Here is a 22765-nt window from a genome sequence, read left to right as displayed (position 1 = left end):
ACTAGGCTTTTTTAAATGAATAGAATCTTAAAAGACTCATTTCTTTTCACTCTCAAAGTTATAGCAACTGTGGAACTGTTATTAAGAAGTCATATAAAATTTAATTAAAAAGCAGCCATCATTGTAAATAAAGTGTTTATGTAATACTCAAAATAAACCAATAGTTAGATGCTGGAAGAATGTATCACATAAGTAACATAATGCTTTATCCAAATATCAGAATGATAGGCCAATTTTAAGGCCACAAGATCCATACAATACATTAAAATGATAATCAGTAGTAAATACACTAGGGAAAGAGGTGAAAAGTAAGTATAGTTTTCTAATGCCACAGGATTTTTTCTCAAAATAATAAAAAGTTTTCACTTTAAATATCTGACCTTAAGGATTCCAAAGCTTTCTTTGGGGGAAAAAAAACATAAGAGACAAAATATATTAACTTTTAGGATCAAAAAAAGATCTCTGGTAAATAAGACAACATAAGAACAAAGGCAAATTCTTCTAAACCTTAAAATTAAGCACAATGTATATACCTTTATACTATCAGAAAGGAAGCTGGAATGTCTAAACTTTCTATAAATTCTTTAAGTATTCAATTAGAAATGCTGTTACAATTGGTCAAGAATTTAACTTTCTTCCAAGGGAGTCAGACTTCATTAATGGATTTAGGAGTAGAGAAAGGATAAAAACATCTAATCTGTCATTGGAGACAACTTCGACCAAGGAAAAGAATATCTTTCTTTTGCAATGAGCATTCCATGTCAGCGAGGGCACAGAAACATTAGTACTGTGTTCCTACACAGGCAATCTTTCCCTGCAGCATCTGTTGCTAATTGAAAGAGACTAGAATTACAAAATCCTAGTCAATTTCTCTCACCAGCTCTTGCTGTGTATAAAGATTTTCTATGCAGGGGCTGAGCATTAGTCTTCCACTGCAGCTGATGACTAAAGAGCAAAGAGAAAGAAACACAGAAGAAAGCATTTTTTGTATCCAACAATATATAGAACTAAACTGTGGGAAGGGGGAACAGCTAAGCATGTCTTTTGTTAGCTCAGAAAATTACCGTTCTATAAATACAACTATTCACCTATAAAGGTCTATTAACATCCTAGTTAACCAATTGTATATTTCTTCTGTTTGGGTAGACTCCTTTTCATGTAAATCTTCAAAAGTAACCATCAATATTATAACAATTATGTCTTTTATTTCTGGCTCCTAGGCACGCTGCCTGGGACACAGGAGGCATTTAATAAATGTTTGTTGAATAAATATATCAATCTTGTATTTTGTAGCACTGTCCATTCAAGGCATTCAAAGCACCTCCAAAGCCCTCATCACATTCGCTTTAAGTTCCATTGAGCACGCAGATCTACATCAAGTCCTTTTGCACTTTTACAAGTTGTAGGCTAAAAAGTTTAAAACATTATCTAAAGCATACTCAGCAGCAGGAAGAAACAAAGATTAGAGGGTGAGAGTGGAGGCTAGTCAGCTGACTGCACTATTCCAGGCAAGAGATGAAGGTAGCCTAAACTCAGGTGGTGGAATGGACACCTTCCAGCGCTCCCCATGCAAAGCACAATGACTGCCTCTGGATGGTACAGTTTGCTCTGGCACAGGGGGTGTGTGTTACATCAAGAAAAGAAAGCTGGGCTGGGCACGGTGGCTTATGCCTGTAATCCCAGCACTTTGGGAGGCCCAAGCAGGTGGATGACCCGAGGTCAGGAGTTCAGGACCAGCCTGGCCAACATGGCAAAACTCCGTCTCTACTAAAAATACAAAAAATTAGCCGGGGCATGGTGGTGGCCGCCTGTAATCCCAGCTACTTGGGAGACTGAGGCAGGAGAACTGCTTGAACCCAGGAGGTGGAGGTTATAGTGAGCCCAGATCACACCATTGTACTCCAGCCTGGGTGACAGAGCAAGACTCTGTCTCAAAAAAAAAAAAAGCTGAAAAAACCCCGGGGGAATAAAGAAGACAGGACCGGGAGATAACTCAAGGTTTTTTCTATCCCTGTTCAGTTAAAGGAATTTAGGCACCTAATTCCGTAAAATGTGCCACAAATTTGTAAGTTGGTTCTATTTGGCTGGTGGGCTGGTGAGACCATTTGTATCAATTAGAAATATTTTTTAAATGTTATCAAAAACAAATTCATTTAAATGTATTGTAGGACGACTACACTACCTAGCCGGGGTATTATTTTAAATATAGAGACAATTTTTTTAAGTTTTTGTAAATGACAATAGAAAATGTCACAACCGAAAGCAAAACTAAAAGCCATAGCAACTATGAGAATAAAATTTCATTTTAATTCCAGGTTTGGAATGCTCCTCTAATAGTTATAAACTAAAACATCAAAGTTTAATAGCTTAAAGTTTACAAGTTCAAAGGTGCAAAGCTGTTCATAGGGGCCTTGTACTTGAAATGAGTCAAGTCAGACAGAAGAAACTTCCCTATAGTCTCACATTTCTGAGGCAGATCTTCACTCTTACATGATAGACTAACTAGAGCCTGGAATTTTCATTTCCTAGCCCATCCTTTCAAATGGGCATTTTGCTCCTTTTTTCTTATTTTATACTATTTCAGAAAACATTGACTGCCTAATTATCCATTCTATATTCCATGAAGTCCTCCAGCATTGTACTCAATTGCTTATTCAAATGCTGTATTTGTTGAGCAGGGTACATGAACTGTTTGAAAGTTCCTGGAATCACATTACTCTAATTAGTGTATTATCCAGAGAAGACCAATGACAGAGACTGGCACTTTCCAGAGAGAGAAGTCTGCAGCAGCTGGGGCCCCCGCTCTTCTCCCAACGCTGCAAGGTGACAGGGGATATGTGGTGCTGCTCCACCCTATACACATTTGCTTTTTTGGCTCACCTCAGTCTCTAGCCTTGCTTCCTGCCACCACCTCATCATTTATTCAGTTGGTTTTTAGGTAATTCAATTACCTGAATCCCTGGGCCTGCTGTATTGTAGGGAACTGAACGTGAGTGCAGACCACACTCAGCTAGTTCAGGCTGGGCTTGGCTACATGTCTAATTCCACTTTTCTCCCACTACCTAGCTCTGAATTTCTTGTTGTCGTGGTGACCTGGCAACCATGTTCTGAGCTTTCCTGCAATTATCTGTACAACTTGGGTCAAAACTCCTTAATTTCACTTGATTCAGCACTCGAGAGCCAAGAATTACTTGTTCAAGGGAGTTTATAGGTATCATTACTATACGGTTTTCTTGTGAGATAAAATAAGAAACTAGTAACGACCACATGACTTCTGGTTGACTGATTATAATTATAATTCTGAGCTCTAAACAATCTTGCTTACTCTCTCACCCTGTATTTCTAGTAGGAAAAAACCAACAGCATGCCCCATTTTCCATTGATCATATCACAACAACTCCATTCTGAAGAGCCATCAGGTGTCACAGTGTTACCCAACCAAAGCCATTACAGTTGATTGATGAGAAAAAGGCTAACTGAAAGTTGTGAGAATGACAGGCACAGCTCTCACACTCGCTTGCGCTCTCTCTGCCGCTCTGCTGCTGTGTTAGGCAGACAGCTACATGCACGGCTATTAAAGGAGCTTCCGAAATCCTACTTGCCTTATCCTCACTCATTTTTAAAAACCTTAGCATTTTTAAACATTTATTCGAAGGAAGAATTTGTGAAGAATTGCTTAGAAGGAGTAAGACCTGGTAACCTAATGGAGATTAAAATTTACAAAATGTTATGGGATACAGAAACTGATGATTTGATAAAAGTAGTTAGCCAATTGCGCTGGTATATAATGTTTAAGACTCAGCATTACATCTTTGTTAAACATCAGAGGCAGAAGTCAGTTCACTTTCTTCTTTATAATAATGCAGTGGTGAAGCCAATTACTGAATAGTTGACAAAAGTCAACTGAGATATGAAAAATGAAAAAGCATTACACTGTAGCTAATACTTTAAACTATAAGTCTCTAGTCTCATGTTCCTCTTCTGAAAAAGAAATTTGCCCAAGATCATCAAGAAAAAAGGTTTGGGGTAAATAAAAGGTTAAGATTAACTTATTTTTAATACTCTAAAGCTTGACATAAACCCTCCACTCCAAATATCAGGTAGTATTACAAAATGTACAGAGACATTGTTTTTCACCTCTTCCGTATCAAAACATCAATTCATTAAACTTCTCTTGGGATGTGCTAATGTGTCATTTACTAAGATGCCAAATAACAGGGACTGAATTCTTTGCTCTTACTTTGTCTCATTCTCACCACTAGAGACAAATCACACTCTGGCCTGATAGGAGAATCATGATTTCAGAATAGTCTGTTTCAATATGGAGCAAACTTAACCGAGATGTGATGGTGACTGGCCCATGGATTCCAGGGTTTTAGACCCTCAAGTCCCCCTAAAGTGATCCTTTAATCTTCTTTGCACCACAAGGGCCTTGCCTAGACAAGGTAAGACTTGTGTTAACTTGAAGCCTTTTTTGCTTGTACTCTATACTCACGTTACAAGTTTCATGGATATACAGTGGTGAAGTGTATCAAGAAATTTTCTTCAGTGGAAAAGTCTCACTATTCTATGGCAAACTGAAAAATTAACTGGTTCTCCTGAAGAATAAATAGATTTGGTTTTTATGATGATAAGAACTGAGGGCAAAGGACTAAACATACTTGTTAATCATTCGAGGAAAACATTAAAATACTATGTATAAGATAGCTAGCTATTGCTGAAGTTTTGCTTAAGGGTAAATAAAACAGTTACTGTCTGAAACATAATATTTAAATATTAACTATAAATATTTTACTCAAAATTATTCCTATAGTTCCCTCTTGCTGCCACCTTCTTTCTGTTTTAGGAAAAAAAGTGGTATCTCCTGGTTATGTCATTATTATTTTGAAATATACATCTATATTTATTTGCTTTCACTATCAATCTCCCATTCTTAACATTAGATTTCTCATGTTTGCTGAAATTATCCAGGTCCCATAAATTATCATATCTAAATATTTCTTTCTTGTTTAAACAATTTTGTTTGTTGAGAATCTTGACATTCAACTTTCACCCCAAACAAAAGTTGTTTTGGCTTCATTCCTCTAAATGAAAGTATTTTCCATAAATCCCTTATTTCCACATGATATACTTTATGTACAAACTCTATCAATCAGTAAAAATACATACTCAGTCATCCTAATAAAATAATTTTTTAACTCTACTAACATTAGATAAGAAATCAATATTTACCCTTGGGGGAAAAATCCTGCCTTAATAAGATAAACTTCAATTTTGAGTACATTTTATGTAAGGAGGATGTCAGATGATCTGACATCTGTGATTTTACTTATATCCAACAAATCTATTTTGCTACTGTCAAATTGAGGCCTAGAAAGTCTTAAATAAATTTCCCGAGGTCAAGCAATGAGTTAATACCTGATCTGGGACAATACACAGGTTTGGTAGTTCTCAATTCCGTCTAAATGTTCTAAACCTTAAAAACTTCTGATAGCCTCAAGATATTTTAAACTCCATCCATGGTCTGAGTCCTAGTTTTAATTATCAGATACATAACTATTACATGGAGCCCCATGCCTAAAAAGAAACAAATGCCATAGAAAACATGTTTATGGGGAAGGACAGGGGAAACTATTCCCCAAAATATATTCCTGGATTGTTTGATAAAGTCAGGCTAGAAGAGCAAAGAAAGGTAGTCAATAAATGTCATGCTCTAAAACTGAATTTTTACAGATAGTTTTCAGCATGATTTTTCTATGTTTCACTTTTCATCGTCAGCTGTGAGCTGTTGCCAAGTGTGAAATTGCCTAAGAGAGGAAGCAAAGCTGTCATTTGACATCTGGGAGCATGGAGATCGGGCTGCAGTGAAAAGCATTTTGGACTTCTTCAATTTATACATATATGCACCTATAAATGCTCAGGTCTGAAAAGTATTCAATGACAAATATCAATGTAAATTTCAAGCATTTAAAATTAAAGACTCATAATAGGGCAGAAAATAAAAGTGAAGGACACACACTGATAGGATACCATATCAACTTGTTCAAGACTAGAATGGGAAACTTAAGTGACTATATTAGGTTAACTAACACAAATAATTTCATGCACTTGTCTCAGATCATATATTAAGCTTTCAAATATCATTTTCTTGTATTTTTGTTTAAGAGACAAGGTCTTGCTATGTTGCCCAGGCTGGAGTGCAGTAGCTATTCGCAGGCATGATCACAGCACACTGCAGTCTCACACTCACAGCCTCAAGCAATCCTCCCACCTCAGACTCAGTTTTTTTTTTTTTGTACTTTATATGCTTAGTAGTACAGGTTCTATTTTCTAGTTGTTTTTGAATGATAAAAGTCAAGAAAAAAAGTAGTAAAAAAAAAATTTTGAGATTTTATTTTTCCTTTATACTTAAAACACTATATCTTTATTATCATAAGTTAATAAATCAAATGATAAAGCATATAAAATCTTTTGGCTAAAACTTTTGTGTGTATGTGTGTAAAAACAGATATAAAATCAGAGTAACCAGAGGAAAGTCCTCCAGAGAAAAATAACCAATTTACTACAGTTTTTATTTTCTAATCCCTCACAACAAAAAAACAGAAGAACCTGTGTATCCTAATAAAGTATCTAAAAGTCTCCTAATGTGGAAACCAGACAGTGTTATATTTATATTGTCATGCTATACAATCTGTTCCTACTTTGTGGACTATTTCTTTTGCCTTTTCTCTTCCTGAACTCCATTCTGTGTTTCTGTGGTATGAAAGGAACCCATTTACCATGAATGATGTTTATTTAAAATAAAACCTTTCTAGAGAATCATCCTAGATAATCTAAGGATACAAAGTGAATCTAAAAGGAATGGCTTCTACTTTGAAAACAGGGCTGGGTTTGATCAGTGAATTCGTATTCTCAAGACCCTCTTGATGGGTCTGCAGCTGCAGCCATTTATGCGCTGGCTTTTTCACAGATGTAGAGAGAGAAAGCTCCATGGTTTTTGTCTTTTTGTTGTTGGATTTGTTTTCTTTAATATAAAAAAGTGGCAACTTTTTAAAAAGTTCTCAGTTTTGTTATAGAAACTTGTGAATTTCGGGCATCCTTGGGAGTATACATTGTTAAAATAATTATGACTTTTTAAAATCTAGGATCACAAAGTTGGCAGAAACTATACTTAAATAACAGAAGGTGATCATTTGCATTTCAAAATTTATCTGTCTTGCTTTTCCCCTCAATTAAACCAAAACATGTTGATTCACAGGTTTCTGTGTGTGTGTGTTTTCTTTTTTAAACTTATTTATAGAGCAGAATAATGGCCCCCCTGCTAGTTTGGCATTTGCTCAAGTTTCTGTCCATGCAAATCAAATCTGTTACTGGAAATTTTTCTCAAAATATAAAGGCACATCATCCACAAGATAAAAAGATACACTGCTGATATTATAAAGTACAGGGCAGGTGGATAATGTTTTCAGGACAAACATGTGATAAGGATTCCCAGGAGGTGAAGTGGCAGGGTAGAGGGTGCACACTGTTTAAACAGAAGTGAGTTGCTCTCATCATAATCTTGTGACAACTTTTCTTTCTAACCAAACATCAGCTGCTTAACATGCTTTAGAGTTACTTGGACAATAATACTAAGGTTAGACTTGGGAAGTAAGAGGGAGGGGATCACATGAAAGGAAATTACTTCAAGCCTTAGTGTTCCTAAGAGTAGATCAAAAGGTGGTTAAACAATCTATGCCCCATGTAGTTACTGATTTGTATTTTTAAGCATTGAAATATTAACATATTATCATTGCTTCCATCCTTTGAGGAGAGGAAAACCTATCTGTAGTTTTGATTTATCAGTAGCACTGCCTATGAACTTTTGGGGCAAACAGTAATTTATAAATTTTTGCTCCAATTCCCCTTAAGTTATAAGTGAGGGGTACGAGCACATAGACTTAACCAAGTTCTATAACTCTCTAGATTTAAGGTCATCTTAAGTAGAACATTGGTATTACTTTTCTATTAAGGCCATTACTTGTTTTGTTTTACCTGGTTGCTAAAATTAACAGGCCCAATGAATGGAAAGCCTTTCCACATTGTTCACAAAGCATGCCATAACACTAGAACACTTTTGCAACTCACAAAGCTTGGAAGTACAATTCTTTTATGCAAATAATGACAACAAAGCACCTCTTCAGACTACAGCTTTTTTCAAATGCTAGTGAAGGACAACCTGGAAGAGGACAGCAAAATCCATTAATGGTAGACTGCCACCTGCTGGTCAACTAAGAGAATTGTAATTTCTGGGACAAGGCTTAAAAATTAGAACTTAGAAACTGATCTGTATTAAATTCGGTATTTCAGTATATGAAATCGAAAGTGTGTATCTGTTGATGAATGTAATACGGTTCTGTTCCACATATATTAAAACTCTCAGGATACCAACATGTTATGGATATTAAAGTAAATATGACTGTGCTTGAGAATAAAGAAAAATAATCTGCTAGAATGCTCAAGCACAAATTTACAGATAGTTTCCAATAAGTAACAATATATACACTTACTAGGAACCAGGAGAAAAAAAAGAAAGTAACAACAAAAATAAGAAATAAGAAGCTACTTACAAATATTAAACAATATTCCATAAATGTTTGGTTTTGTTTTGTTATATGGTTCCCACTGCACTTCACTTTAGGATGTAACAGGCATGACTCAAAAAAACTCCCAAATTAAGTTTGATTCTAAAACTTCCAAATTCATTATAATTAACAAATATATTTCTAAGTACACTGGAACCTAAAATGTTCTTTCTTATCAAATTAGAAAGTGGGGAGGATCTAGCTTTTTTTAATCAAGTAACTGTAATGAAGTGAATTAAACATGAAATTCTTTATCCTATTAACTAATATGATTTCAATACATAACATCACATTATCTATTTGAGAAAAAAATGTAAGTGTGCTCTATTGTCTCTAACAGTAAATAAAAACCAGTCTTAATTTGAAGGAAGAAGGAGGAAAGAAAAGAAAACCCTAATAGTTGCTTTCAGGAACGTTTTAGGATATTTATTTTATAGGTTGGAAAACTTTGGTATTCTCTACTGCAGAAATAATTCTTAACAATGGAAGTTGTAACTAGAAACAATCTAGCTCTTTTAATCCTTACCATCATCACTTCCCATTATGCAGAGAAACAAGGTTAGCATCAATACATTAGTTAGCTGTTAAGTATTAAATACTATATTGATCAACACCTAAGCAGATTATGTCAAAAAAAATCAGCTTGAAACTCCTTTGAAGGCCAATGGGGTGACAGGTGAAGTGACTCTGGCCATCCAAAGAGGCTAAACGGTAAGCAAAAGGTGAACAAACTTTGGATTCATAATACAGCCCCATCTGCACTGATGACTCAGAAAAACCAACTCAAATGCAATTCATATGCTTATGCTACCTATAATTGTTAGTAAAAGATCTAACACCCACAGAATAAATCTCTAATTTTTAAAAAAATAAAGACAATACAGTAAGGACAAGATAAAACTGTTGTGTCTATAAAAATTTGTTATAAAATGCCAGGCTGGCACGTCACTAAAATCATATTGCATTTTTAAAACCTCCATTGTGCCGGGCACCATGGCTCATGCCTGTAATCCCAGCTGTTCCAGAGGCTGGGGCAGGAGGATTGCTTGAGGCCAGGTGTTCAGGACCAGTCTGAGCAACACAGCAAAGCCCTGTTTCTATTTTAAAAAAAAAAAAAAATTTCAAATTAGCCGGGAGTAGTGGCATGCACCTGTAATCCCAGCATCTTGAGCCCAGGAGTTCTAGACCAGCCTGGGCAACACAGAAAGACCTCATCTCTACAAAAAATGTTTTTTAAAAAAATTATCCAGGCATGGTAGTGCACACCTGTAGTCCCAGCTACTCAGAAGCTGCGGCAACAGACTGCTTGAGCCCAGGAGTTGGAGGCTGCAGCAAGCCATAACAGCACCACTGCATACCAGCCTGTGCGACAGAGTGAGATATGTCTCAAAAAAAAAAAAAAAAGAAAGAAAAATATCATGCATCTCAAGAGGATCAGGATATTTAAAGGTCCTTGTAAACACTAAGAAGTTAAGACATTTCTAAGAATTCACTGCAGTTCTTAGTGAGGTATAAACTCATTTAATAATACTTAGTGAGGTATAAACTCATTTAACAATAATATGTATGTGGACACACATATATACATACACATATATACCTATGAATTACTTAATTGGTTTAGCCCCAACTTTTCTTTTTTGAAGGGTTAAACAGATAACCAAATCCAACACATATGTAAACTGCTAGTGAAAAATACAAGAATACAACTTCTATAAAGAAATGAGAGCTGCCGAACCACCTTTTCAAGTGAAACATTTTAGGAGATTGCTCTAACCTGGGGCACAGTACATTCTCTCTATGGCATCGCTGTCACAGGAATCTTCAACCTCACTCCACCTGCTAAAATACGTTAGCTGAATGTGTCCTAAAAACAAAACGACAGGAGAAATCAAAACATTTTTCTCTTCCATTTTCTGCAGAAGTGAACTGTAATTACTCCTTTTGTAGCTAAAAACAGTATCATTAAGAATAATGGCATCATTAAGTACTAGAAGCTATTACTGGGGGTGAATTTGCTGCACTGATAATGAAGCTCTAGACAGGAAATGAAGATACTAATTACAAGATAAAACGCCTACTCAGTTAATTGGAAGCAACAGTGAATAAAAAGAAATGCATTTGCAAAAGTTCCTGACCTCTATCATTCAATAAGATGTTGTTTGGGTTCAAATCGCGGCACACAATTCCCTCTCTATGTAAAGCATCAAGGGCTACCACCATTTCAGCTGCCCATCTTTGAATGCAGCCCTCTGGGATGTAAAACCTGGAGGTTAGTGCTAATTTTTTATCAAGGTCCTCAAAAATCTGATGTATTTCCTTGTCTCCTTCTAGCGCTAAACCACTTTCTCCCTTAGTCTCAGAGTCTCTCTGGAATAAAGAAGCTGGTTTCTCTTTAGCCAAATCATCAGTCTGATCTGTAAACAGCAATACTTCTTCTGTTTTTAAAGTGTCTGTGCTTCCAATATATTCATTAGCACCTGAGAGTGGACTACAAATACGGAATAAGCTTTCTTCTGTGTTGTTTGCAGTTACTGCTGACTCAACCACTCCAAGTCCTTGAAACTTAGGATCTGAGCTGGGTAACAAAGACATATCTCCTGAACTACTATGATCAACAGCTGCTACAAATAACATCCTGGGATCCTCCTGTGCATAGTGTTTCTCTGTTATACTATGGGATTTGGGCCCAGAGGGATCACTCAGTTCCTCTATGCCTTTCTCCTCAAGTGCTTGGCATTGTTCAGTACTAAGCCTAAGGCATAAAACGTCAGGGGCTTCCAAGAGTTTATTTTCTATTATCCCTATATTAGTTTGTGTAAACTTAGTAGCTCCCATTGCTGCAGCTTCTCTTGTTGGCTCCAATTCACCAGGTAAATTTACAAGAAGATCAGGTCTTCCTTCATCAGTACCACTGACATCATCAAAAGCAGCATCTTTAAATGAAATAACTGGCACTGAGTCATCGGAGCCCCTGCTAATGGTGTCCTGAGCTTTAAACTCTACCTTGCTTTCACTAGTATTAAAACTCCTAGAAGCACTGTCTCCATCTGGAAGAGTAAAGAATGGTTTCAAAGGTTCTGATTTTAGACTATACAATTTTTCTCCAAAGTCAAGTCCCAGGAGTTCACTTGCGCTATCCTTACTGTCTATCCTAAAGAATTCCATGGGGCTATTTTTTGATCTACTGAGGGAATCTGATGTTCTTGGAGAACTAACTGCTTCTGGGTCATCGTTGGGGAAGAACTTCAGCTCATGAGCTCTCAGCTGTGTGCTGGGGCTGTCACTGTCAGCAGCAAGGTGTGTTGGGAAGCTTTTAATAGCTTTAGTATCAACACCATTCCCTTCAGTCTTCATGAAGGGCTCCTCATTCAAAGACCCTGGTTCAATCTTTTCTTGCCCATATTCATTGCATAATGTTAAATAACTAGTAGTACATTCTTCTTCCGAACTTGAACCAGAATCTGGCCACTTTGGAGAGCTATCTTGGCCATCATCTTCCTGGTTGCTGTCATCTTGAGAACTTGGAGTAAGACTACTCTTCAAAGGCAGAGCTTTAAGCATGCTTCCACCATCACTTCCTCTGGATTCAAAGCTACTGCTGTCCTGAGGACTAGAAGTTGGCTGTTGCAGGTGAACTTTTGCAAGTGTAGATTTTTTCACTTCCTTGATGTCAAAGCTTTCTTCAGGACTTCTGTTTAGAAATTTACTGATATATGACCACAGTTTGCCACCTGTGAACAAGTATAACAAAATAAACAAAAGTATTAAGATCTCCAAATTGACATTTATTTAAGCTATTAGAAAAACAAAAACTATCTTAAAAATCAATCAAAACAAGTCAATAATACCCATTAATATCAAGTGTGCCATAAGATAAGCATATTTAATAAAATGCTTGTTATTGCTGACTGATGAGTATGGTTTCAAGCACATCTCCTGATATCAATCTTTTTTTAAGTGACAACCTATTTCTTCCTTTGAAGGGAAATTAGTTATAACACATACTAATATGAAATTTCACAGCTAAAATTCTACTCTAAAGTTAAATATCATTTAGTCTTAGAAACATCTGATTATGTTCTGTTTATACAATAATCTGATTATGTTCTGTTTACACAATTTTTTCATGCATGGCCCCTTGGTCAAGTGGAAATACATAAATAAGTGCTGTTTAAAATTGTATACTACAATGGGGGGAAAAAGCAACAATATTATTCCATTTTGAAAATGTCCAGTCTAGGATTGGAGGAATTTGGCATGTAGTATATAATTATGCCTTTATAAATGACATATTAATATTTCCCCTTTTATGCCCAGCCTTACATGTAATATGTTGTATAAGTAAAGCTATTGAGGAAAATTAATTGGGCAACCATTAATGAAGCAAGCTATGGAAATTCTGACTGTGTATTCTGACATATATCTTTAAAACTAAAATCATAAAAATCACTTTCATGTAAATCAGAGAAATAAAAAAAATCCAGTATTTTAACAGCAATACTTGTAGTTATTATTTCACCAGTTTCCTTTTATTTTAACCATTAAAACACCTCAATCCCTTTGTCAATTATAATTTTTTTGTTAAACAATTATAGCTAAGTACCAAAAACCTGCTATAACAGTAGTGACTAGAAACAGTATTATAAGAAAGAATAATTAATTAAATTTGATCCAGAAATCTCAAAAGCAGTAACTGCGGAAGTATACTTTGTGGAGACAGAATTGTAGTTGCAAAGAAATGAAAAATTAAGAATAATGTGTTAAAAATAAATCCCTCTATTCATATAAAGAAGACAATTTTTCAGCACATATTTATTGTAATCATTAAGCATCATATGCCAAGGGTACCTAAACCTTAAGGAAAATAACCATTGACAGTCAATCGCATGTGTAAAAAAGTCAATGGAAACATCAAAAATACCTCTTCCTATTTCACATTTCATTTCGAGAAATTCAATAAATACATATAGCACCTGACATGGTACCTAGCATAGAATAAATGCTCAATAAAGGCTAATTGTCATAATATTAATCCTAGGATTCTCATACACCTCTTTGTAGCAGCGATCTAGTTAACCATCTTCCCTATTTTATTTATTTAACTTTTTTTTTTTTTTCTTAGAGTCTCACTCTGTAGCTCAGACTGGAGTGCAGTGGCGGGATCTCAGCTTATAAGCCTCCACCTCCTAGGTTCAAGTTATCCTCCTGCCTCAGTCACACAAGTAGCTGGGATTACAGGCGTGTGCCACCATACCCAGCTAATTTTTGTATCATCTTCCCCATTTTGATAACAGTTAGTGGTATAGGATATTATGACATTTAACTTTTTCCTCTCATTTTTTTCTTAGCTAATGCTTTCTGTCCTCTTTAGAGTATACTCAGTGTTTCACATTTCCCCATATTTCAACTGAAGTTTAAAAGGAGCTATGCATTGAATCTATATTCTTTAGTCTATTGACAACAATACTGATATTCTCTTACTACAAATACCTATATTGTGGCACTCTAACAATGCTTGAACCTAAAACTAAAATTCTTGTATGCAATCCAAATAAAATGATTTGGGTGGTTTTCAATTCTCCTAGATGATGACTACTTTGAGGAAAGGATCAAGTCTTTTTCATCTTTGTATGTCTACTGCCTACACAATGTGCAGGACATAAAAGTCACTGCTTGTTAAATCAGATGATGAGACGTACCATATAAGCAATCCATAAAATTGCACTGATCAGCAAGAAACGGTACCTTTTAATAAAATTCTAAGAAAAGCTTCGTTCATTCCTAGGCCAATTCCACCTGAATAAACTACTGAAATCTAAAATTCAATGTACTTAAAGACTTCATTTTTGGGGATAATGCTATAACTACAACTAGATCCTTACTTTAAGTCCCTCCTGTATCACTCTACCCTACTAACTGCTGCCTAATTAATCTTCCATTTCAGCACAGATCTTATGCCATTTCTGCATTCAAGAAGCCAAGTTCCTTCCATCTACTGAATCATATACCAACTCCACATAGGCATTTGAACTTTTGAGTAATACAGTTATCAACCCATGATTTGGTCCTCTCCCCCTACTCAACAAAGAATTCATGAGATGGGCTTTTCCTCATACCATGCTTACACTTGGAATGTCTTTCTAATAGTTTCCCCAGTATCTGCTTGTGAAAATCTTACCTATTCTTGAAGGTCCTTCAGAATCTGTTCTCTTTTACCAATTTCTATGTATTCTTTAACTGGACACAATATATATCTTCTCTCAATCCTCTATCATCCACCTTCATACTCCTTATGACATTTACATCATATTAATATTACTTTTATGCTTTTATTATCTCCTTCATTAGACTATAAAGTCTTAATAGCTGCAGGCAGAGGATTCTATCTAGCATGTAAAACAGGTATTAAATATTTATTAAACTGAGTTATAAAAAGATAACATCTTTACAAATTTTTTGAAAACCTTTCAAGGAAAAGAATCTATAAGTAAGAATCTATAAGGATCTATAAGTATAATGTTGTTTTGGGGGTCATATGTTCTTCCAAAGACATATATTAGCCTTAAAAAAAAAAACCTGTTATTGCTAAAGCGCATAAAATTTGTCTAATTTTTAACACTCTAAGACTGTAAATGATACTTTTCTAAGTCTTTTTGAAGCACATAAAATTGTAGATATTGAACCATTTTAAGATATAAAAATTAGAATTCATAATGTTTAATTAAAACTCTTTGTCTCTCCTCAGATTTTAAGTCTATTGTTTTTCTATAAGATTGCAAAGTAAGTTTTTTAATTTGCTTGGTCAGAATTAGGACTTAAATTTCATACGTATAATAAAACACTGCTATCACAGCAATCAAAATCATCTTTTGGCCAAGCAATTCAACTTGAAAAAAATCTGTCCTACATATAATTCTCAAAAAATATAACAAATAAAAACATGTATGTATAAATACATGTTTATACATGTATTTATATGAGTACTGGAAACAATTTAAACATCAATTAATAATAGCCATTTGCAAATACATAGTGTTTATCATGTACCAGGTACTATTCTAAGCATTTTACATATACAACTATTTAATCCTCACATCAACCCTATAAGGTAGGTGATTAATATTATCTCTATTTTACAGAGGAAATTGAGACACAGAAAGGTTAAATAACTTGCTCAAAGTCACACTAGAAATGGTGAGCCAGCATTTACATTCACATAGCATGGCTCCATAGTCCTTATTTTTAATCACTATACTGTATGCCTCCCTTAATACGGACCTAAATATACTGATAAAGATATACTAAAGGCGTCCAAGGCACACTTTTGAGATGGGGGAAAAAATGCAAGCTCAAGGCAATATGTAACACCCATTTAAGTTTTTTAAAAACAGACAGGTAGGGAGTGAATGTTTATAAACATAGAAAGTTATTGGAAGATATATAATTACTGTTAAAAGAGTGCCTATTTCTGGGGAATAGGTCTGGGCAACAAAGTGAATAGGGAGGGATAATTTTTATTTTTACTTTATAGACTTCTATTTTGTTTGAATTTATTTTATAAATTAGTTTTATAATTTTAGAAAACTAATTAATAAAAGGAGAATCATTTTACTCCTTGGGGCCTTAAGTAACTTGGAGAGAAATTCTTTTCTACCTCCTTTCTATTTTGTATATCCACAGTCAGAGACTTTTGGAACTTCTGCCTTTTAATTTGGTCTTTCATCTTTGACTGACCCAGTATTCAACAATTATACACTGAGCACCTTCTAAATACCAAATATTTTGCTAATTCATCATACATATGATGAATATTACATAATCCCTAATCTTAGAAACTTAAACTCTCATGGCCTTGACTGAATACATTTTGTTTCCTCACCTTTCTCTTTCAAACAGTTTAAGAAAGGGCTTTATTAAAAGGAATAGTAAATATTTTAAACCTCTCTCCTAAAATCCTGACTGATATATCCTGTCTACTCAACATCACCTGAATATTTAATAAGAATCTCAAATTCACATGTCCAAAATGGAATCCCTGATTTTCCTTCTAAACTTACTTCTCCCACAGCTTAGCAAATGGAAACTCCATTATTTCAATTATTTGAGCCAAAAACTTCGAAATCATGTAAAACAGAATCATGCCCATTCTACCTTCAAAATACATTCAGACTCTAATAACCATTCTTCACCACCTATGCCAGCAGTCCCCAACCTTTTTGGCACCAGGGACCAGTTTCATGGAAGACAGTTTTCCCATGGATGGGGACAGGGGTGGGGGTGGGGGTGGAAACTGTTTTGGGGTGAAACTGTTCCACCTCAGATCATCAGGCATTAGATTCTCATAAGGAGTGTGCAACCTAGATCCCTCGCATGTGCAGTTCACAATAGGGTTTGTGCTCCTATGAGAATCTAATGCCACTGGCTGATCTGACAGGAGGCGGAGCTCAGGCAGTAATGTTCACTTGTCTGCCACTCACCTCCAGGTACCTGTCTGTGGCCTGGGGACTCCTGACCTACACACTAATACCTTGTCCAAGCCATCAGCATTTTCACCTGGGGTGCTGCAGCAACTTCCAAATTGGTCTCCCTGGTTTTCCTTCTGCTCTCCAACATTGTTTTCCACAGAGCAGCCAATGATCCCTATCTCATCACTCCTTTGCTCAGCATGCCCCAATAATATCTTATCTCATTTAGAATAAAAGTCCAGTTCTTAATGTGGCCTACAATGCTATACAGGATCTGCCTGCCTGCCTCCTCACTTCCCTAAGCATTCTTCCTACCACTCCTGTTCCGCTCCAGCCACACTGATCCTGCTGTTTCTTGGACACCAAGCACACCCCTGCCTCTAAGCCTGTGGACCTATTTGTTTCCTCTTGCCAAGACATCCTTTCCTTACATATCCACACTGCTCCCTCTCTCGCTTCCTGAAGGTCTCTGGTCAAATGTCCTTTCTCAATAAGATGACCACCCTATATAAAATAGCAAACCACCCCTCTCACCTCTTTGGCATTCCCTTCCCCTTTCCTTTAATTTTTCTCCATAGCATATTTACCTCCATCTGTCATATATTTACTTAAATATTTGCTTATTGTCTGTTCTGCCTCTATAATGTAATGTAATGTAAGCTCCATGCAGACAAAGTCTTCTGTTTTGTTCACTGCCAAATTAGAACTATATCTGTGTCCCAGCAAGCACTCAATACATTTCTAATGAAATGAATTAAAAATGGAAAGAAAGAGTCCAAGAGACTCACATAAATCATGAGTAGTTCTGTAAGCAGTGGAAAGATAAAGCCACAAATCATAAGTATTCAAAGCATTCATGTTATGGAGAAAACAACTGTTCAAGGTTTGCTTTCTCAGTAATAACTATTCACACATATGAAAAGTTACTTTTCTATGACATAAGCCAACTTCCTCATCTACGGAGGTGCCACTGATGTGTAAAAGAAAACAACACACTGTTCATCACCCAGTTCACTGCACTGCTCAAGCCAAATCTGAGAAATTACTGTAGATTTTCCTCTTCCTAATCTCAAATCCATCACAGGTCCCATTGACTCTACCCTCAAACATCTCGACTGGTGCCCCAGAAGGCCAAGCTAGCAGCACCTTTTGACTAGCCTCCTGTATTAGTCTTTTTACTGCTTCTATTCTTGCCTTTTTACAACCCATTCCCCATACAAGAGTCAGTGACCTTTTTAAAATGTAAATCAGATTCTGTCACCCCTTAAGAAGTCCAATGGTTTCTCAATGCACTTGAATACAAGCCAAAGTCCTTACTCTGCTCTACAAGGCTCCTGCCTACTTCTCCAACAGCCTCATGTACCAACATGTGCCTCACGTTGTCCTCACTCTGCTCCATTCCAACCAAATGATGCCTTTCTTGGTCATCAAACATCCCAAGTTTGTTTTTACACTCATCCCTGTATCTGTATCTTACATTCAAATGATTGTTTCTTTTGCCATTCAGAACTTCTCTTAAATGCCACCTTCTCAGAGAGGGCTCCCTCGACTACTTAATTCAACATAGTCCCCCAGTTGTTATCTATTAGATCTCCCTTTGTTAAAGATCTGTATAGTTTCTTTTATTATCCAATGTTCTCTTGCTTTTTGTTTTTCTGTTTGACTTTTCACAACAAGAATTTAAGTTTCAGGCCTGGCATGGTGGCTCACACCTGCAATCCCAGCATTTTGGAAGGCTGAGGCAGGAGAATCGCTTGAGGCCAGGAGTTTAAGACCAACTTGGGCAACACAGAGAGACCCAATCTCTACAAAAAATTTTAAAACTTAGCCAGATGTGGTGGTGCACGCATGTAATCCCAGCTGAGGCAGGAGATCACTTGAGCCCAATAGTTCAAGGTTACAGTGAGCTATGATTGTACCATAGCACTCTAACCTAGGAGACAGAGCAAGACCCTGACCACCCCCCAACCAAAAAAAAAAAAAAAAAAAAAAAAGAATTTTCTTGTCTTGTTCACCTAAAAAGGAGCCACTATACAGTACATGCTCAATAAATTTGCTGAATATTTAATTAATCCAGAGTCCCTATTTGCACTATAATTTACTATCTTTATATTATAAAACCATCTTAAACAATAGACACCTAAAATGAATGGTCAAAAGAGACAAATTTTATGGTCATGTGACCATTCAAAGTCAGGTATGGTCGATAGTAAAGAAGGATCTAAAATAGTAGAAAATTTAAAAGTCATAAGTGTATGACTTAAAGAGACTATAAAAGTTTTCTATATTATTCAAGTAAAATCAATTGAAACATCAGATTCAAGAGATATAAGGGATGGTGAGAAGATGGTAGAAAAAAACTGAAAAATGATTTGGAGAAGGAAGAGGAAGAAGAGGAAGATACAGCTACAAATAACAGAGGTAAGTTAAGATTGAAAATTTTGCCATAGATAATCTCCAACATGAATAATCCACACTGGGTAATAGAATATTGACTATAATTACATTCATCCTACTGACCTTGTTCTAAATTATTATGGATTATTACTACGCAAGTTATTTTGTTCCACACCAGAGGTGGCTGTATTTCGCTATCAGATGACATGACCTCTAATTCAATAATGTCTGTAATGCACTGGTATCCTCAGATAAAAGCTGTCTATAATGTCTGAACAAAGGTGAATTAGTTATCCAATTCACACACACAATTAACTCTGTTAATACCTGAGAGACCATAGAGCCCCTTCTGAATTTCCTATTAAATACTGCATATGGAGATCTTCCCTCCATCTGTAGTTATCTTGTGCTGTACTTCACAATAAATAATATTGTTTATTGCCCCCATCAAAAATCTTGCATTCATTACCATATGAGACCTCATTCCAGAAAGCAATGACTTCTTTTCCTAAAAAATTGTATTAAATACAAATGTTATGCCTATTAGTAAAGTACAATAGTTATATAAAAATAATAATGCCTTCACGAAATACGGAAAACAATTAAAATTTTTTTTACTATTTTATGAACATCTCTTAAAAGCCAAATGGCAATATGTATTAAATGAATTTATATTTATATGCTGTTTTCAGTCATCCTAAATAAAAGACTATTTATTTAAATTCAGGTATTAAAGGGCAAAAAAAATCAAAACATAATATTTTTTGCCACCTGTTCCCTCTACAAAGAGCTGAAATTTCATAAATAGTTTGAAGGCAGAGAACTGTGCCTCTGCTTTGTACCCATATGTGATGCCAATGGCTGTATTCATAAAAACTCAGATCAGAATAACTAGGTAATGTCAAATGTTAAGCAAACACCCTTGGCTTCTAAAAGAAGGAGGTAATTAATTAATTCTTCAGGGGATGCTTTTCATTTTAGTCATCTAACATAATGTATCCTTTTAGCAGGGAACAAGCGAACAAAATACCACTAAAATAAAATCTAGCTCTCTTAGCACACATTCACATTAAAGTTCTCATTATATTAGGTAAATTCCACGAGAAAGTAAGTAGTGAAGTAAATCTACAAGTGGTACCATAGTTCACATGAAATCTGCTGTTCACCTGGGTTTTCATTTTCCCTCACAACTCAAAGTAGGGAGGTAGAGCAGAGGAAAAGGAAATGGTTTCTTAAACGTGTTTCATATATTCTATCTGCTCATGAAATGACAGAGAGAAACTGGAAGCTAAGTAGGTGACATTCTTCACTGCATAAACAATCCAAACTACAAACCAACCTTCTGCATGCTGCAGCACAAGAAATACTGACTCCTCAGAGATGATGTACTTATGCAGACACACCATGTTGGGCACACAGCGGGGGATGATGGTCTTTCTGTTCCTGCTGTATTCACTGCTTTTCCTTAGACCCTGACAGAGAACAAAAAGGTCAGTTGTATCCTCAGTTGCCTTTGGAGCCTGCTGTGCTCTGTGTTTATCAACCAAACTAATCTATCCGAGTTACTCTGGGCTTCAGAGAAACCACTCATCTGCTGCTCTATGCCCCCCAGTCCCTGGAGGCTCTGCTGATGGCATCTGGCGTGAATCCAGAGAAGGAAGATGCCACAAAGCTGCCATTAAAATCAATTACGTGGGTCAGTGTTTTTATTAGAAATGCTCTCAAACTAAGTCATCAGGATGACACACAGTTATTTCTCTGTGACCTTTTCTTAAGTTTTATTTTACTTATCTGTATCTTTAAAGCAGTAGACATTGTAAGAGCAATGCAAACTCCTGAGACGCAAAAGGTATTCTTAGATTAAGCAGGCAATTTTAAAATCCTATCCCCCAAAAGTACAAACAATATTAAGTCTTCTTACAAGGAATAAGGTTTGTCTATTTTCTGGTGTCATACTCTGTTTCTAAAGAAATGTCAATGATAAAGTATATTCACACACACACACACACACACACAAAATGTGTTTCAGTACTTTTAAAATGAAAGTCTGTTCTGTCCTTGTGTCCATTACAAGTAAAACCTACATAAAAGACACGAGTAATAATGCACATAATGTTTCAGTATGTGTCAATGTGACCTACTGCCATGCCTTATCAGCAAATAAAAAAAGCATCAGAAAAAGAAATATAAAATTAATAAATTCACCTTCTGAATGCTGTGGAAATGCTTAAATTAGGATATTTTAGGAATATGTACTATCACAGCCCATTCCAAATACAATTTCAAAATTTCAAAATTGAGGGTTCTTTCTCTCCTTATTCATTTAGTTATAAATTGCATTATGTATAGAATCAAAATTGAATTTAGATCAAAAAGAGGACCAGGAATGTAGATAACACTTTCCCAAAATACCTGTAACAAGACTTTAAGGCAAAATTTTAGCTCTTCAGAACTGTAGTGATAATCGAAGGTGAGACTGTGTGTAGTCTTCACAATTGAACAAAATGTTCTTGAGATGTATTTAAACAACACACTACACATTCAAACAATACGAAATGGTTCTTCAATTTATCCAAATTATTTCCTCCATACTCTGTATCAAAAAAAAGTTGTTAAATGCATGCTATCAACCGTGATGAAAGGATAGAAAGAAAAGTAAATAAACACCACCAGAAACAACATAAAAGGACATTTAAAACCTGGGGGTGGGAAATATTAACTACTTAGTTAATATTAACTAAATGTTAACTAAAATATTAACTAAATATTAACTAAAATATTAACTTTTCTTTCAGAAGCATAATTTGAAATTAAAATTTTAAATTCATTAAACATATAAATTTTACTTACTCTTTTTTTTTTTTTTTTTTTTTTTGAGACAGGGTCTCACTCCTGTTGCCCAGGCTGGAGTGCAATGGTGCAATCTTGGTTCACTGCAATCTCTGCCTCCTGGGTTCAAGCGATTCTCCTGCCTAAGCCTCCCGAGTAGCTGAGATTATAGAAGCCCACCATTATACCCGGCTAATTTTTGTATTTTTGGTAGAGACGGGGTTTCACCATGTTGGCCAGGATGGTCTCGAACTCCTGACCTTAGGTGACCTGCCTACCTCAGCCTCCCAAAGTGCTGGAATTATAGGCACCGCGCCTGGCTACAAATTTTACTTACTTTTAAAATGAAAGTCTGTTCTGTCCTTGTGTCCATTACAAGTAAAACCTACATAAAAGACACGAGTAATAATGCATTAACAATACAATGAAACATTAACTCTTAGCTTT

General features: G+C 35.7%; 1 protein-coding gene across 17 annotated transcripts in view; it reads right to left on the bottom strand.

Annotated features, from left to right (window-relative positions):
* RPS6KC1 (ribosomal protein S6 kinase C1) overlaps window positions 1-22765 on the bottom strand; it is a 250262-nt gene that overhangs the window by 58756 nt on the left and 168741 nt on the right. For 12 of the 17 annotated variants that reach the window (XR_008649737.2, XM_063613897.1, XM_055235081.2 and 9 more), the window contains 4 exons: window positions 21522-21569; window positions 20829-20961; window positions 10763-12358; window positions 10402-10491 (listed from right to left, as the gene is read on the bottom strand). Coding sequence is in view for 16 of the 17 variants with exons in the window: in XM_063613897.1 (XP_063469967.1) it covers window positions 10402-10491; window positions 10763-12358; window positions 20829-20961; window positions 21522-21569 (1867 nt within the window). In the remaining variant the exon portion in view is untranslated. Of the gene's footprint in view, window positions 1-10401; window positions 10492-10762; window positions 12359-20828; window positions 20962-21521; window positions 21570-21901; window positions 22611-22655; window positions 22704-22765 lie in introns of those variants that run through there. The other 5 variants (XM_055235079.2, XM_055235085.2, XM_055235087.2 and 2 more) reach the window with 2 other exon arrangements.

Source organism: Symphalangus syndactylus, chromosome 19 (genome assembly GCF_028878055.3).
Source record: "Symphalangus syndactylus isolate Jambi chromosome 19, NHGRI_mSymSyn1-v2.1_pri, whole genome shotgun sequence".
NCBI lineage: Eukaryota > Metazoa > Chordata > Mammalia > Primates > Hylobatidae > Symphalangus > Symphalangus syndactylus.
Note: the sequence above shows the minus strand (reverse complement) of the source record. Positions and strands in the feature narration are given on the sequence as shown.